At 42.5% G+C, this 19,104-nt stretch overlaps 1 protein-coding gene across 1 annotated transcript; it reads right to left on the bottom strand.

Annotated features, from left to right (window-relative positions):
* Nucleotides 1-16,818: 16,818 nt before the first annotated feature.
* Nucleotides 16,819-19,104, bottom strand: LOC143099277 (uncharacterized). Its single transcript, XM_076262373.1, has one exon. The coding sequence runs from the start codon at nucleotides 19,102-19,104 to the stop codon at nucleotides 16,819-16,821; it is 2,286 nt and encodes a 761-aa protein (XP_076118488.1).

Here is a 19,104-nt window from a genome sequence, read left to right as displayed (position 1 = left end):
GTGTGGAAAAAGTAGACGTGCTGGTGAGACTGGAGCGAGTCACATTCAAAATAATGCAAAAAATAAATCCGCAGATAAAACGAATTATCCTCATTCATTGCAACCGCAGCATGCCTGCTTGCCGACGTTCAAACGAAAAAGATATCAAAGCACCTTTTGCGTTTGAATGTAGCACGATTTTTTTTTTAAACAGCTGAACAAATGATTTAGCTAATTGATTATAGCCTGCACACCAGCAATTGTTGAACATTTACCTGTACAAGACAGTAGCCCAGCCTAACAAGCATGTTGCATGTTGTAGGCCTACTGTAGAAATTTCACTTAAATTGCAACCGCAACATGCCTGCTTGCCGACGTTCAAACGACAACAAAAAAGATATCAAAGCTACAAGAGGGTTGAGTCTGAATGACACGGAATTCAGACTCATATTGCTCCTCATAACCATCTATAAAAAAAGTGTTTTTTCTTTTCTATTTGAGCACGTCCGAATCCCAGGACATAACGCACTGGACCTTATAATAGGCTCGAGATATAATTCCAAAGGGGGCAGGGGGCACTTAAAGCAACACCAAAGAACTTTTCCTCTGTCGCACGCACGCTATTTGTTTATCCAGCAACGGCTTTGCAAATAACGATATCCATAGACAAGGTAGAATATGTTGCATGATTTTATGAAAGTACGATGTATTGCGACATCATGCAAGTCAAATTTGTAGTTTCTTATGTCTCATTCCATCGAACTACAAACCCGCTACCCGATCTGGCAAACTTACTTAGTGCGGTTACAGCCAATAGAGGGCCGCAAAGCGAATGCAGAAGTGCCGTTCACCCTGTTACGAATTGATGAACCACGGAAACAATTTTGGAAACATTATTTTAAGGTACAAAAAACTCTTTGGTGTTGCTTTAAAACTTAAAAAGATTGAACGAAGCTTCCCGAAATTTGAAATTGTGATCAGTGACTGGCATCGGGTGAAGCTTTTCGAAGTTGAACAGGCTATTAAAAACTATTTGCGCACCTCAATGTCACAGGAGAGACTGGGCTCTCCCTTCTATGAATTGAAAAAGACGTTATGCTACCTGCAAACTGGCCAATGATTTCATTGCTGAGTTTGCGGCAAAGCAAGACAATGTTTTTTCAGAGTCAGGATATGGCGAGTCAGTGTCATTTATTTGTCCAATGTTAGCCTACAGACCAATTTCCATAGTGCACATCTTATCAACAGTTGGAATGTCGTGTGTGTTTCTGCTCATTGACAAATACCGTTCAGCACAATGATTCATGCCCAATTAATTTCCCCTGTTAAAGTGTTCGCCTTTGTTACACTATTTGGTTTCGTGATGTAGCCTATGATAAACACCATATGGCCAAATATGTGACTCAGCTAATGTTATACAAAATTTCCCCTCTTAAAGACAAGCTGGTGTAGCTTATTAGACTAGGCTACTAAAATGCACCGACGGTAGCCTTGGCTATGTGTAAAGTAAGCTATCGCATAATTTAATGCACGTAAGTTCATCTGTCAAGTTCGCACAGGGCCTCGCACCATCTGTCAAGTTCGCACAGGGCCTCGCACCCCCTTGCGACGGCCCTGCAGCTCCTCCTAAGACAGCGAGGAAAAAGTTAAAATACGCGATAAACCCGGGAAAAGTTGACAGGTTTGTTTCGGTCCCGGTGATTATTTGTGAAATTGTGCAAACGACAGCCTTTTCAAGGCATTTCAAGGAAGGTGTCGTATGCAAGCTCCCAAATTGACCCAGTAGCCTACAGAAGGCATCAATAAATTTTTGGGACTGGGGAGGGTCATGCGTTTTTTCTCAATCACTTTGGAGGGTCATAGAGAAATTTCTTGCTGGCGAGGGAGGGTCACGTCTTTTTTGACTAACGCTCCCAAAACTCCTCCGGTAGCCCCTTGAATAAAAAACGAACAGTCCCTAATTGATTATAGCCTGTAGGCCTACACCAGCAATTGTTGAACATTTACCTGTACAGGACATTGACATTAGCCCAGCCTAAAAGCAGATGTTGCAAAAGACATCAAAAGACGCAATTAATCAGAAATAAATAATGTAATCTGCATCGCTTTATTTAACAAACTGCAAGCAATAAGAGGGTTGAGTTTGCTGTGAGGCCAAACCCAAGAGCAGAGCCTATCTGTTAAGGCACTCAATAGGCTATATGGTAACGAGCTGTGTGCGCCTGGAAAGACAATAGAAGATTCTTTCTGAATAGCACAGCTAAGACGGCTCTGGTCATCCCATACCCTCCCCCCACTTCCTGTAGCCTACCATTATGACTTGCCGTTTTGGGACATTAAGCTTTTTCACGTTAAGTCCCCCTCCCCCATCCCCTTCTTTCACAAGCAGTGGGGGAGCGCGGGGCACAAAGTAACACTTTTTGGTAGACAAAGGAGGGTTCTCCGCGCTTCTGTCAGTTGGCGACAATCCGGTGCAGCCAGGCCAGGACAGATATTTTAGAGAGAAGGAGAGACGCCGGTGCAGCTCAGATGTCTTCTTAATTTTCTTTATTCTTTAGTAAAAGGTGCAGAACATTATTAAAGGTACCATATGTAAGATTGTGGCCAAAACTGGTACTGCAATCACTTTCAAATTACTGTAGAGTGGTGTATCCCCCCCCCCCCCTGACGCGAGGTTGCCAACCGAAACATACTGACTTTGTGATTAGTAGATAGGTGGAGGGTGGCGCATCAGGCCAAAACACAACATGACATGACAAAACAAAACATCAACATCAGTTGAGGGCTGCAACTTCACTTTTTAAATGACAATATCCTGGCCGGACTAACTTTTGTCAGTGATATAAGTATTTGAAATGAACATGATTTCTTAATGTCTAGTGACATATCAGGGCCATTTTATGATTAATTGAAATACATTTCTTACATACGGTTCCTTTAAACTTTGACTAATGTTTCGATGTGTCGATGTTTTTGACTAACGAACATCGAAACGTTAGTCAAAGTTTAATAATGTTCTGCACCTTTTACTAAAGAATAAAGAAAATTAAGAAGACATCTGAGCTGCACCGACGTCTCTCCTTCTCTCTAACACTTTTTGGCTTTGGCTAAATATTTCTAAAATCATTTGAGTTTCACTAGTCACATGTTTAAACAAGGAACACTTGTTATTGAACTAATAACAGACGTGTGTCGAAAATTGACTTTATTTTCCATACGGAGAAATAACATATATGCAGAGTCTAACCAAGGTCAATCTTGCCAAAAAAGCCCTCAAACCTGAAAACACAAAACTAACTAAACTAACACGTGCATATTTTTTTATTGCAATCATTGTAGCCTACAGTTGTAACAGCGCGTAACAGTCGTTTTACTCCCCGTATGCGCTCATTATAAAGAACAAAGTTATTTAGTTCGGTTATTTCTTCCATACGGAGAAATAACATATATGCAGGAGCAACACCTTGTAAAAAATTATAACAATAGGCCTATGGCTCTGCTCCTGCCTAGGCTCGAACTCAGAACTGCCTGAAAGTTGCAGACCTGTTCTGGAAAAACGCGCATTAACCCACTCGACCGTCAGACAACGCTATCTGCTTCGAGTAGGCCTATTGGGTAGGACTGTAGCCTACACTGGTTGCTGTGGCACAGTCTTGAGTGACCAAATTCGTTTTCCTTTGTCATATGAATGCTGTCATTTTGTTAACATTACTGTTAAGGAGATGCTGTAGGCAAAGGCTACATTTAACATCGTTAGTGTAGTAAAACAAATCAGAACTATTCAAGAGGTTTCTGGGCAGCATATTTATGTTCTGTTAGCAAGCGAACTTCTCATGACTGCTGACAAAGTAGCCTACTGCCAGCTGACGAAGCTCTCATTTTAAAACATTACTGAGAGACAGGCACTGTACAATCAAGACATCTTGCCACTGAATCCAAAACTATGTTTAACATTATGTACAACGCTTATAGGCTACAGTGCCTATAAGCCACAGCAAATTGGCCCAGACAGAGTTTGCTATGTTTCGCTGGTTTAACTTTGCTGGAGTGAATGCCATCAGACACAACCAACTAAAACACAACTGATGGGCTTTGAGGGTGAGCGACTGGTAGCATCGTGTTGGCATATAGGCTACTATAATGAATGATGATGGGTAACGCGGGCGTGGATATCAGTTGTTACATTGTAAACATTGCTTCGGGTGGATGGCGAGTGGATTATTGATATTTAGCGGTGGGGGCAGATCACATTAAAGCTCAACCGCACTTCTCAGGATGTTGGAATTTGATACAGGAACCGCAGAGATAAATCAACAGAAACATCTGGGGCCTCATGTACAAAGACTTGCGTGGATTTCATACTAAAACATTGCGTACGTGCAAACCTGAAAAGTAGCGTACGCACAAAAAAATCCTGATGTATGAAACTGTGCGTACGCAGCATTCCACGCAGCTTTTCTTTGTACTGTACATCCCGATTAACGTGAAATTGCACGAGCATTACACTCCACCCTCTCTCCTCCCACAATCACAATCATTTTAATATGCTAACTAAAAGGACATTCAAGAGCGCAGACTTTCGCAAAGACAAAATGGCCTATCCCGCAATATTAAGAACAATGAAAACTTATTTGTGGAGCCATTAATATTGAAACCTGCTCCAACGTTTAATAATTGAAATCATCAAATTTAAAAAAAATAAGTTTATTTTCAGCGAATGCGAGGTAGAAGTGCTTATCTGACGAAATGGCAAGAATCATCTTTATCATCTAATTAATAACAAAAAACAGTAGTGGCAGAGCGTGGCAGTGGCTAGGCTAGGAGACCGTGGCGAAATATTGGTTAGTCTGCAAGTAGGTGAAAGGGTTCGCATAACTGGGTTTGAATGCATTTGGACCATTACAACATAACTGCATTAATTAAAAAAATCATTAAATCAATCGTGTCCAAGTACCATGCATCGTGCACCCAAATGGAATAAACTAAGTTGATCGAGGCCACCTCGCCACAACATTACGATTTCAGCATCATATCCCTATATTTGCACACAAGTGTGACAATAGTGCGAATGCTTACTCGAGGAAAGTCAGAGCCATGCAGTCAATCACACTAAGGGAAATAGCTTATATTCGCGCTTATAGTCAGCCTATCTATTCACATGCATGATCCTGTCCCATATGTATTTCTTCTAAAAATGAAAACTATCGGATATATGAAGGGAAAACACTCTGCAAATTTTAAGGCATGGGCAAATGCGTGAAGCCGACCCCATTTATCACAGATTTTGTGGAAAGCTCTTCAAAATCTGAAATGTTTGATAAGCCAGTCATCAACAATCGTGTAACCAAAATATCGGCGCTGTGTAGGCTATAGGTTTCACATTCCCTTTTAAAGGTATACTATGCAACCGGGGTTGATTTTCCAGCGAGGCTCCCCCCAGAGGCCGAAAATAAAAGTGCACTGTCTTACAATACGCTCAGCTGTTCTCCTGGTTTCTCCGTCAAGCCAGGCGCGATTGTTTTGAGCTTAGCAGACAGGCGAACGCAACGAATCACCATGTCTACTGCGGTAAGTGACTATTTTGTTCCAATTTTCAACACGTTTGTAACTGTAGCATGTTTGTTGGGGCTGGCTCGTGCTGCATGGAACGACATCTTTGCCCTGGAGGATAACCCTGAACCTGGGGTAGACCAGCGGCAGTTCAGGCATACGTCAGTTTGTCCTGTGGCAGCACGGACGCCTGGGTGTGGGCAACAGGGTTGTGATACCCAACTGTTGTGTGTGTCGCATCAGGGACAAATTCCCTGACCCAAGGGGCCAGTACACTGGTTTTAGGGTGCAGCGCTTGTTGTAAAGTTTTCAACTAATTGTACATAGTTCTATTCTATTTTTTTTTTACATTTTTGCTTTATTGACATACCAGCACAACACACATTGTTTTCAAAGTTTATTCACAAATAAAGATCTGTACATGTTTCACCACAAGAGAAAAGTGCCTCCTAACTCCCTATTTACAGAATTCAAATATTTTGGATTGTAAACATCCATCTGCTCAGTCCTCTAGGTCCTCTGTGTCTCTGTGGCCCAAGTCCCCACGGGACACATGTATGCTTACAAGTTCAGCTGTAGGTGGTGGCTGTTCCGGTGCGAGCAAACCAAGGCGCCTTGGGTCAGCAGGCCTCAAAGTCTGCTTGCGGGGAAGGCCTTTGCCACTGTAATGATAACCTTGCAATTCACATATACACATAGATTTGGACAGGGAGTTCAACTTCTGCATTCATTTACTGAAAATACCTTGTTTAATCCATGGCTTCTCCTGGCTGCCTTCCTCCAGTGGCTCGTGCTGACAGCACCCAGTTGCCCAAGAGTGCTCATCCCGTACGTGGTGCAGCACGCCAACCCACATCATCTGCAAAAAAGGAAAATTACATACAGTGCCAAGCAATCTCTGCCAGCGTAAGGAGGAGACCTGGTCAAAATATATACATTTTCACTTGACATACCTTGAACTGCTCCTCAGTTACAGCATGCTTACTGCAGTACCAAAAGTGATTCACAATGTCCCTGATCCTGGCTTGAATATCTGTTTGATTTTTTACAGTCCCAACCTGGCACACAAGAGTAACACATACATCATCAATATTCAGCGCCAAACTAACCCTTCCAACCTAATATCCCAACCTAATATCAAGTGGACAACATGTGTCTATTACAAATGGTACAAATAGTTTGAATCATACCCGTCGAAGCTTCTTGCTTAGACTTTTAGCTGCATGCCATATATCCAGTGAGTGTTGGATCCCCCACGCTTTGTATTTACCACGCTCTGGATCTGTCACAAGAAAATGTTGTACTTCATTCCAACCCAAAACACTACATACAATTTGAACCAACTTCAAATAATACAGGAAAAAAAACTCACTCAACAATGCACTGATCTGTGGGTGGGCATCAGTGACAACTTCTTTGATGGCAAGCTCTGGAAGGAGAGCTTCCATTGTACGAATAAAGCACTCCTTCTCCATGATGACCGAGTTCCTGTTGGTTTCTCGCTTATCAACAGAGACGATGTGGACAATGTCTCTGGAGTCTTGCTCTATGGTGGTGTATGTGCAAAACTGTGCACAATGACCTGCAACAACAGCACTGATGTCAACATACATGTGTGCATTTTTAAAAACACAGTTTGCACATGTCAAGCATGTTTGTAACTACACAAATGAATAGCATCAGAAAAAGGGTGGTCCGACCTACTGGTCAGTCAGGACACAATGGCTAGACATTGAGAGATGAACTGCATGGGCTGTGCACAGAATACGGTCTAATGTGATGCTCATTGAGTAGTTTCAGAACCTCAAACAACTGTTACTAACAAAGTGTGAGATACACACCATTCCTACAAGATGGTTTACTTCAGACAGCTTCACAAATTAGACATAGTAGGCAGTCAATCCTTATTATGAATCTAAATACAGGCCATAAGACAACATAACATGATGATCAACAAAAGTCACTTGAACTTACCAGGGGAGTCCATTCTGCCATCACCTATTGAAAACAAACATTACAGGTATTAGAAACTCAGATTCCAGAGTGAATCCTTCCATCATAACCGGTGACAGAATTCTATGTGTAATTGAAGTTGGCCTCACCTAGGACAACAACGTGGTCCTTTTGTCGAAGACTTTCCAAGACTTCTGCCCTGGTTTTGTCCCAGTACTCCTGCACTGGCTCGATGCAGTAGGCATCTTGTATCCTGAAGAAAGTTGACTCTAAGACCATCCCCATCGCCATAAACTTGAACAGCAAGGCTACTTTCCTGTAGTTGTTGCCAGACAGGAGAATGTTGGCAGACAGCATGAAGTCACCACCCTGCATACCAAACCTCAGGGTCAGCTGAGAATTCCACTTCCACAAGGAGTGTCCGAAGGGGCATAACTGATGTAAAGAAAGTAGCACCACATATAAAAATAAAAAAATTGATATTTACAAAATCAACACATGCAAATTCACACAAGTACATAACTTTGCTACCAGCAGACTTGTAAGAGTCTTCACACATTTACTGGCTACCATGTCCCCATGTGTGAAATGGGGGTAGGGACTCAAAAGAAGTGTGTGGGGGGTGGGGTGAAGTGTCATCTACTATCTTACCCATTCCAAAATTACTCCAGTCCCCCGAGGTTTCAAAGTCACTTGAAATGGTGGGGAACCCGGGCATGCTACCCCAAGCACTCTGTCCACATAACTGCACTGTTGCTGTGGCAGTCTCAAGTGCCTGGCCAGAGTCAGAAGATTCTCATTGAAGGTAATGTTGGCAGTTTTGCCAACCAGGTCATCTTCAGAAGAGACTCTGTGTGGATCTGTGGTGGATTCTGAGTCTTGCCAGGAGGATCCGGTGTGTCGAAGTCATACACTACTTCATCCAAATAATATATATTTGAAAATGTAGTCAGATTGTAGTTTCTAAGAAGACTGCAAAACGGACTCCAACTTGGCTTTGTTGCTGTTGAAATTGTAAGTAGCCTACCCTTGGGTGAACTTCATTTTTGTAATGTGATTTGATAATCTCTTGAACAATGTGTTTGCTCAACCGTTTTATTGTGAGCACTATGTGTTTAGCTTGGTTTATTGATGGCTAGTTCGCTAGCTAGTGGGGGTTTAGCGTAGCAGTCACTTGCTACCGAAGCTGCAGGGGGAGCTATGTCGTGAAAAATGGCAGCCCAAATCAGGCGAAAACCCAGAAACAGCGAAGGAATAACCAGACCTGCATAGGGCTTCTTTAAAAAGGAGATATCAATTATCATCAACAATGACAAGCCAGCTCATTTTCTCTCCCTCTTGTGCGCAAAGTATCATCTTCATGTAACATGCTGTTGGTTCATGTTGACATTGTAAACTTTCTCTAACAGTTTGCAGGCTACAGGTAAAATCCAACGGGCCGTATTCACTCCACGGATCAATAGTAGAATAGCACTCTCCTAGAGCTTTTCAGATATTGCCACTGCTCCAGCACTGAAAGGGACTTTTAGAGTGCAGGCCAGGTTCAGTGTAGCATATTCCACTGCTCACATTGGTGACCGCACCAGGGCAAGCACACTTTCGCAGTTCCTCCGGAAATGCACTCTAGCTTGTTTTACAGTTGACTACAGTTGACAGTTCACTATCAGTCCACACAAACGATTCTGGTTTCCTTGCACTAGCCATTTTCGTCGTAGCCTATTCTGTCTGTTTGTATACAGCGCGCAAGCTTTGGTGAATTTCTGGAACAGAAACAGTGCCACCTATAGGCCTGGAATATGAAGTAACGTGTTGAGTCGTGTTGAGATGGATCCGTTTGACGCAAATATTCTTGAAACGTTTCCAGGGAAGACGGGGAAAAAAAGATCGTTTTGGTACGTGTGGACTCGGTCTTAATTTAGAGGCCAGAGCGGATGCTCTGTTCCGCTCCAATTTCGCTCCGATACCACTCACACCAAGAGTCTGAGGCATGCCCAAATCCACCCAGAATTCATGTCTTCCTAATAAAACCAAGACCGTTAAATTTCAAAGGTATTGGTCATAACTTTGTTGATGGGGATGGAGTTCGCTACGTATTTTAGAAAGGAAACTGATAAGTCATACAAGTGTATTATTCCTACTGTGCAAAACAACTAGATACAATGTAGACCATGTGGTGACACTGTTTCAGTGAGTAAGAAGACACATTTCATGGAAACATGAGTGTGCTACGGAGAGCAAAGAAGAACGTGAGATCAATATGGTTTATATAGAGTTACCACAGTGCCACCTGTGATTGTATGGAGTAACCTGTGGTAACTCTATACAAAACATATTGATCTCAATGGGGCACTTTGCATGTTCAGGGTGGAAAATAAAAAAGAAAGATTTGCATAAGACAAATTGATGATTTTAAAAAGAAGGGACCATGGAGAATAAATCAAGAGCCTATGTTGAGTACAAATATGTCTTCTGAAGGCCTAAACAGAGCCCAGCCAAAAACTCCAATAACATTTTTATCAACTTTGAGGGACATCTATGACCATGCAGGATCATCCAGACCAAACGTGACGCTGTAGGTTACGTGGGCTTACAGGGGTGTTTCAGACTTTTTAAAAGTTCTGGGATGAGGGAGATTTCTCTCCCGGGAATTTTTTTAAATTCTGGAATCTGGATTCTAAACACACTATTTTAACGCAGTTTGGGAAGGGCAGAAATGCCTTTACAGAGCAAGCGGCTCTGCCTCAAATTAGGTGAACATACCTTATGCGCATTGTAACTTCACTGCCCATCCCGCGAAAAAGGGAAAGAAAAGAAAAAATAAACCAATGAGTTTATGTCGCGATAGAGAAGAACACAGTTATGGTTACAACTAGATGTACCGCAGAGCGGTACAAAATATGAACGCCGCCCAGTCCAGCACATTTTTTCCACAAAAATAAGTCACGCTGAAAGGCATATATGATTCTAACGGTCTCACTGAATTGCATTATGCACACTCAATTCTCACTGGTATCTGCTAGACAACAAGTACCAAAACATGATTAGTTCATAGATTTCACATGTAAAATACATTTTATACAACCCCACCCCCATCTTGCCTGTTCATAATTCTGAGAAATTCTTGAACTGTGTGCATGTGTGCATGTACATGTTTATGTGTGTGTGGGTGTGTGTGTGCCTGTGTATCTGCCTGTGTATGTGCCTGTGTGTGTGCATGTGCATGCATGCGTACATATGTCTACTGTGTGAGTATGTGTCATACGTATGATTACTGTGAATGTATGTGTGTGCGTGTGTATCTGTTTATGCACATGTGTGCATATGGAATGGGTTAACATGACCCCTGGAGGCAAACACTCTGTTGGTGTACGGTCAGTAAATGTACACATAAATTAATTTATTGTATGGCCCCCCATGAACGAAAGTCCATGAAACTTGGCATGCATTCAGAGGGTGTCATAATGATCCTACACTTTCAATTTCGTGCAGTTTTGACCATGTCAGCCAGAGATATTGTGATTAAAACACCTAATTTTTTGCTTTTTAATTTTTAACTAGGTGGCGCTGTACATGAAATGAGTGGTTATGGGATGGGTTTACATGGCCCCTTAAGACCAACATACAAAAAAAAGGTGGTCCTCCTAGGCCCTACGGTTCTCGAAATATTCACAGAAAACTGTGTCCGGCCACTTATAGGCCAGTTGGTGTACAGTTGTCTGAGGAAGGGCAGTGTGTCCCGAAACGTCACATGTGGTGAATAAAAAGAAAATAATTAATGGAGCTCTAGTGTGCGGACTTTTTTGTAATTTTTATTGTCACTTTTTGAGTCCAGCACCTACTTTTTTAACATTTAGATGTGCGCACCTCTTTCTACAGTTGGTGTACAGTAACATAAATTAATTTATTGTGTGGCCCCCCATGAACGGAATTCCACAAAACTTGGCGTGCAGTCAGAGGGTGTCATAATGATCCTACACTTCCAATTTCGTGCAGTTTTGACCATGTTAGATTACAGATACCTGCCATTACAACACCTCATTTTTACTTTTTTGTTTTTAACTAGGTGGCGCTATACATGAAATGAGTGGTTATGGAATGGGTTGACATGACCCCTTAAGATCAACATACAAAAAAAAGGTGGTCCTCCTAAACCCTACGGTTCTCGAGATATTCACAGAAAACTGTGTCTGCCCTACCCTCCTTTCGGGGGTCCAGTCCAGTGGGGGGGCTACAGATCAAAACGAAAAACGATGGTTCCATGCTATCCACAGGGTTCTCAAGTCTCACGCAATGGGCGTGAGACACACGCAATTCAACAAGTTCACACGCTCACACGCCACACCTGGCATTTCTCACGCAGAAATATTACTAGGGATGTCAAGGTATCTGCATAATTATTAGAGGAGGCGCAGGGATACGAGAGGGTTTCTCGCAAGGTTCAGAACTAGCGCACCACTCACCAGCCAAATCAAAAAAATAAATAGCCACCGACATCCAATCCAAAAATAGTAAGCTATTCGTTGTATCCGGGTAAAATTCCAAAATAGCACATCCCCTCCCTACAACCTAGTTATGCTTGTGTGGGGTTACAGGTTTAAGATTTCAAAACTGCACCATTTCTTTTTATTCAGAAATTCAACTGTCTGTCATTTGGTAAACCAGCCTACTTTACAGGGTGTGTAAATCAAGCCTTTTCACGAACATTTGGCCTAGCCTACTTTATGGCAAAATTATTTCTTATCTATAAACTAAACTTAACTGTCGGTCATTAAGAAAACCTAATGATTGTGTCGTTATAGCTTTGTGTAACCCAGACATCAGCAACGTTCATTTTACACGACCAATCACTCTCGTGGCTGCCTGCACTTTCCCTGTCGTCACGGCTGCAACTTTCGCACTCGTTTGTGCTTTTTAGCGCCGTGTTCATCAGGTCCCGGGACACCCGTCTGAGCCTCCATGGACCATGTCAACAATGAATGAAAATTAGCTTATTATTAACGAGTGTTATCAATTTGAGCGAGTATGCTACACATACATTTTTTTCTAAAGATACAGGACTGCTGCAGACAATGACCTGCCAACCACCATAATGTAGCCTAATAGCAACCCAAGATAATGAACTTGCTGTCCTTATAAAAAATTAAAAAAAGGTCTCGGCATGCACATGCTTAGTCCAATGATTCAGTGACAATAGCTACTCAAGTGAATAAAGCAATTAGCCTAATAAATAAAATATTTGTCTCACTCAGTACATATAGGCCTACATCTCGTAAATTGGTGAGCCAGAATATACCAGCGTCACGATTATTATATTTCAAGATTCCAATCTCTATCCCACCTAAATATGAAAAGTTATTTCTACTGACATGCTTCCTGGTGACATAAAAACACAAATGGTTTCCCTTGATAAGGCTGACATAAGAGACAGGCTATGCATTATACTTTCCCAGATGGGTACAAATCCCTGACTGTCCTGAAAAATAAACAAAAACAAGATATAGGATGTATAGATTACAATGACAAATTCAAGGTCTCAAAGGGTTAATGCTTCTTTCCAATTTTTTTTTAATTAATGAGTGAGGGCAAACCCCCCCCCCCCCAATCTCACCCCAAGCTGAGCTCAAAACTTGAGAACCCTGCTATCCATGTTGGGCTACATGCTCACCAAGTTTCGTGTACCCCGGTCTTTCAGTGTCCTGGGAATCCTTGACGGAAAATTGGCCATGCGAAAAAATAAATAAATAAATAAATCTGACTAAACCTATATGACCGCTGCTTCGCTGCGCGGCGGTCATAATAAGGATTTGCTCACAACACTCTAAATACATTGCACTGCTGTTTTTGTTGTCCCAAACTTTTAGATGATAGGGCTACGCACAGTCAAGGACTTTTAACACCCGCACCAACCTGACTCGTCATGACGTGCCTTAGCCCCAAAAATGTTGAGAACCCATTAACTGAATCCCTGTTCCAAACAGTGTTTTATTTTTTTTTAAATAAGCCTACAGAGGTAAGCAAACAATTCAACATTTTAAACATGTGTAGACCGACAGACCGTGACCGTAGAGGACAAACTCTCACTGCTGTCAGTGTCAGCATCACTGGTAAGAACAGTAGGCCTACGTCTTTGAACGTTACGGTTAAACGGTTAAAAATATTAAGCTGCTGCTGTTATTCTCTTTTCATGACTGAATGATTTAGGCTATTATGAATGAATGGAACGTTGTGTTTTTAAGCGCCAGAATTGACCCATCCAAAGCCACGCCCGAAAACCGCCACAGGTCAATCGTTATCATGTCATGACAATGCTACGTTTTCATATTTTATAGTCTATGGTTTCCATGCACACCATATTCCGGTTTTATTCGGAATAATGGTAATATTCAGATTACACGAGTCAATAAATACAGGCTAGTTGCAGGGCCGGATTAACCATTAGGGCAATTGGGCACTTGCCCAGGAGCACGGGACCAGTAAGGGGCCCTGGGCACAGTCAAAATATTACTTTTGATCACGTTACAAACGCAGTACTCACTTCCCTAATTTTATGCAGATTTTGCAACCCGTTCAATTAAAATATTATGTTAAATCACGTCAAAAACAGTGTCTGTAGCTGCCTGCACAAATGCTGCCTGCTGTCAGTCAATGAGTGAGGGCGAGCTATCACGTCGAAACATTTCATAACATCCAGACTACGCTATAGTCGTCATGTCGAGATGTCATTTTAGCTAACGTGGTTAGCGTTTTCTCGGACGCACAAACATGAAATCTACTTCTGTCAAAACGTTTGAGACTAAATTAAGTTTTGAGTGTAGCGCAGTAAGCACAAGCATAATTTTGTGGATTTACGCACAGCGAGGGCATTCGTGTTTGTTAATGCCTGGTACAGATTGTAATCTAATGCAGACAAGGCTTACATGCTAGGAATATTACTCTACACACGTTTTGATTACAGACGAAGCTAAAGGTGAAGATATCTATGTCCTGTTACTCCTAGTACTGATCTTACATAAAAGTAATTTTGGGTCATTCCACGAAAACGTGCCATTTTGCATTCAAAATATCTAATTTTCAAAGTACTGTTTTTAAAATCTTGAAGCACCTATTTGGATGAAGTAGATTCTTACCTCTCAGAAAAACATGCGGTGCCATCTCAGGCTATCTTATTTATTTATTTATTTACTTTAACAAAAAGTCAATGGAGGTATGTGTGCTATGTCAACCCTGTTACCAAAAAAAAACATATATTATTATAAAATAATGAGTGCTCTTGTAACTATTCATGAATATTATACAAATAATTATGTGTTACATAAATAATTCTGGAGTTAAACACATGAATTATTAGATTTTAGGATTGACAGTAACAGGGTTGACAGTAACAGGGTTGATGAAATATTGTTATCGGCAGCCATTACTAGCCATGTGGTGGACACCAGGACACCACATGGTGTGCATTCAAGAGAGGTTAAAATGCTGTTAAATATTTACATTTAAATTTTCAATCAAATTATTTTTTAATGCATGATTTTGTGGTAACAGGGTTGACAAAACTAGCTTGTCCCCTTCTGTCAGATGGAGCAAAACCGTAATAAAAGTCATTAAAAGAGAACAACACTTTTCTGGTCTTTTCACCATTAACTTCCTGGAAGGCAGGGGATATCATTTCCTGAAAATGATGTAACTTTTGGCACAGTTCATTTTCTCCAAAGGGGTTTTTATCCAAAAGTAACAAGGTTGACGACAACATGGGGACAAATGTAAAATGTTGATTTTTTCATAATTTTAAAAACATTCCAAATAAAATTGTTTAATGATCCATGAACAAACACCTGAGGCTTTTTGTACATGTATTTATTTTTATGAGAATTTGACTTTTTTAATCCTAAATAGCCAGTGATACTAGACAAGTCATACCGAGGGACAAGCCATTTTTACAGCTTTTGCAATATTCCTAATACGAAAAGTGCTTAAAATCCTTTAAAAAAGATGTATTCTTAAAAAGTAAATAATTTATTTTTACCATTATTATATTTCCTAAAATGACCTTTTTACAGTGTGTCTCCTGGGTAACATAGGTAGGCTACACCTGGTAATTTTTTCAGAATTTTTGGAGACCTAAGTGCGTGGGCCCTGGTTGAATTGACATGGAATGACCCAACTAGCTTATCATAGTCTGCTAGTTGGACTGTTCAGGTTCCCCACGTGTGTTTAAGTTTCAAGGTAATACTTTTTCTCCTTGCGACAGGCCCTTTTGAGTCTTCTCACACCGCAAAAAAATTCTGTTTTGATTAGGGTGACCAGACGCCCTCTTTTGCCCGGACATGTCTACTTTTTGAAACCTAAAAATGTGTCAGGGCGGAATTTCAAAGTCGTCCGGGATTTTGTTTATTCTAGCCTCAAACGTGTTTACAGCGAATTTGCATTGCTCTCTATTTCATTCATGTTTCATTCATGGATAGCCTATATCTATGTCTTTCATTCACATACTAGTCACGCCCTCCCCCTACAGTTCGCAGTTCGCTTTGCATTGAGTGGAAAGTGTAGGGTGTTGAGCCTGACCTTAGCTACCGTCATTGGTCGATAGTAATCTCAAACCTTTAATTGGTCAGTCAGTCACCTCAATAGCGCAAACTTCCTTGTTTAGTGTAAATTCACTGACAAATTAAAACGTAAATTTCCATGTTTTTGTCTCGGTCGATATCAACATGAAGCTGAGTGCCTGACCTGCAAAGCAGGCACTTACATGTCGGTCGCAAATAAAGGTGCCAACGACCGACCTACAGGTAGGCTACACAATATTCAGCAAAGCATCGAACGGCAGCGAGGGGTGAGAGCTCATCAGCTAAAGTGACAGAGTTTTTCGACCTTAACATTAATGTCTCCAAAAACATTTTGATGGCACATCAACTCATAACCATAGACTGTAAAAAATATAACATGACGAACACTTCTGCCATTGTCTGAGCGGCCTTCTCTGGACGATTGCCGACCTAGCAACTTTCTAGCTTTGCGTAGGAAACTGCACTTTGGTTATCCCTTTAAACTGCCACTGAGATAGCCTGCACACTGACAACAGCAGATGTCAATAATCCTATATTACATTACATTACATTACATTACATTACATTTGGCTGACGCATTTTTAGCCAAAGCGACTAACAACATGGTAAACAGTTTAAGTCTAGAGCAATTCTCAACAATATTAGGACAATTTAAAAAAACATTAGAGTACAGTAAGAATAAGTGCATCAGTGAGTGCTGTTTTTAACAGTTACGTGTCAGTTTAAGACGGCTGGTGAGTGCTAGGATCAGCAAGACTTGTTGTAAGTGTTGCTATGAGAGGAGATGTTCTCTAAAGAGCTGGGTCTTCAGGAGTTTTTTGAAAATGGAGAGGGATGTCCCTGCCCTTGTAGGAACTGGCAGTGTGTTCCACCAGCGAGGAACAACAGATGAGAAAAGTTTTGATTGGCCTGAGCGTACCGGAGGTAGAGCTAGACGTCGTTCGTCTGAGGAGCGCAGCGGTCTGGAGGTAGCGTATGTCTGTATGAAGGCATTCAAGTAGGTGGGAGCAGAACCGGAGACTACTTTGTAGGCAAGCGTTAGAGCTTTGAATTTGATGCGGGCCGCCATAGGTAGCCAATGTAGCTGGATGAGTAGCGGGGTAACATGTGCCCTCTTGGGTTGGTTGTAGACCAGGCGCGCTGCCGCGTTCTGGATCATCTGAAGTGGTTTCACTGCGCAGGCTGGGAGACCTGTCAGGAGGGCGTTGCAGTAGTCGAGTCGTGAGATGACTATTGCCTGAACCAGAAGTTGGGTGGCATCTTGAGTTAAGTAAGTCCTGATTTTCCGTATATTGTAGAGTGCGAAACGGCATGACCGGGCGACTGAGGCAACATGATCTGAGAAGTTTAGTTGGTTGTCGAGAACAACTCCTAGATTTCTTGCAGTCCTGGTAGGTGAAACAGACAGAGAGTCAAATTTGATGTTGATGTCGTGGTGTATGGTAGGTTTAGCTGGGAGGACCAGCAGTTCAGTCTTTGAGAGGTTCAGCTGGAGGTGGTGTGCCTTCATCCATGTAGCTATGTCTGAGAGGCAATCCGAGATCCGTGCTGAAACCAAGGGGTCATCAGGTGGAAAGGACAGATAGAGCTGTGTGTCGTCTGCATAGCAGTGGTATGAGAAGCCATGCGAACGGATAATCTGTCCCAAGGAGGTGGTGTAGATAGCAAAGAGAAGGGGGCCCAGTACTGAGCCCTGGGGGACCCCTGTGGTGAGATGGTGAGGTGCAGATAGCTGACCAAGCCATGATACGTTAAACGAGCGTCCTGTGAGGTAGGATTCAAACCAGGAGAGAGCAGAACCGGAGATTCCCATGTTAGCGAGTATAGAGAGAAGGATGCGGTGATTGACCGTGTCAAAGGCAGCCGATAAGTCAAGCAGAATGAGTACTGATGACCGAGCGGTCGCCCTGGCTTCTTTTAAGGCTTCTGTTACAGACAGCAGAGCCGTTTCGGTAGAGTGGCCGCTTTTGAACCCAGACTGATTTGGATCCAGAAGGTTGTTCTGTGAAAGGAAGTCAGAGACCTGTTTGGAGACTGCTCGTTCAATGCCTTTGGATAAGAAAGGCAGGAGTGAGACAGGGCGGTAGTTCTCGACTTGAGCAGGGTTGAGAGAAGCTTTCTTAAGTAACGGTGTTACCCGGGCCGTTTTGAACGCTGTTGGAAATGTGCCGGAGGTTAGCGATGCATCGATTACGTGTGTGATAGCTGGTGCGATGGTCGGGCTGATGGACTGAAGTAGGCTCGTAGGTATAGGGTCCAGCGAGCATGTGGTAGGACGGCTGCATGTCAGGAGTCTAGATACTTCATTCTCGGAGAGAGGCGTGAATGCTGAAAAAGATGATCTAGCAGTCCCTAGAGGTTGTAGGAGTGCGGTATCTGAGTCCGATGCGTTGAGTGGGCATGTAGAGAATTGACCGCTGATTGCCGCCACTTTGTTTGTAAAAAATGAGGCGAGGGTATCTGCAGTAAGGCTGGATGGAGGAGGAGGCATCTGAGGGTTGAGTAGCGATTTGAAGGTTGAAAAAAGTTTTCGAGTGTCTGTAGCACTGTTGATTTTGTCATTGTAGAAAGCCGTCTTAGCAGCAGTGATGCTGGCTGAGAAGGAGGCCAGGAGTGTCTGGTAGTTTTTGAGGTCATCAGTTAGTTTGGATTTGTGCCATTTCCTCTCCGCGGCTCTGAGTCTGGTGCGCTGCGATCGGAGGGTATCATTTAGCCATGGATGAGAGTGTTTGGATCGAGCTGGCCTTGTGGTAAGAGGGCACAGCTCGTCTAGACACGAGCTCAGTGTGGAGCAGAGCGAGTCTGTGGCCTCATTAACCTCCAGAGAGGAGAAGGTGTTGAGTGGAGGTAGGCCGGAGGCAACCACAGAGGAAAAGTGCGTTGGAGACAGGTTCCGGATGTTGCGGCGGAACGTGACCATCGGCTGAGGAGCCGGAGGCTGTTCTGTCAGGCTGACGTTGAACCGGATGAAGAAGTGGTCAGAAAGATGGAGAGGCGTCACCGTGAGGGTGTCTAGGCTACTGTAGCCTATATGCAGGTGAATTAAATATGTTGGCAT

This window comes from Alosa pseudoharengus, unplaced genomic scaffold (genome assembly GCF_046254945.1).
Source record: "Alosa pseudoharengus isolate Yale_2024_CS ecotype anadromous, Long Island Sound unplaced genomic scaffold, YU_APseudo_1.1 YU_APseudo_1.1_scf_27, whole genome shotgun sequence".
In the NCBI taxonomy this organism is placed as follows: Eukaryota; Metazoa; Chordata; class Actinopteri; order Clupeiformes; family Clupeidae; genus Alosa; species Alosa pseudoharengus.
This window is presented reverse-complemented; position numbering and strand designations above follow the sequence as displayed.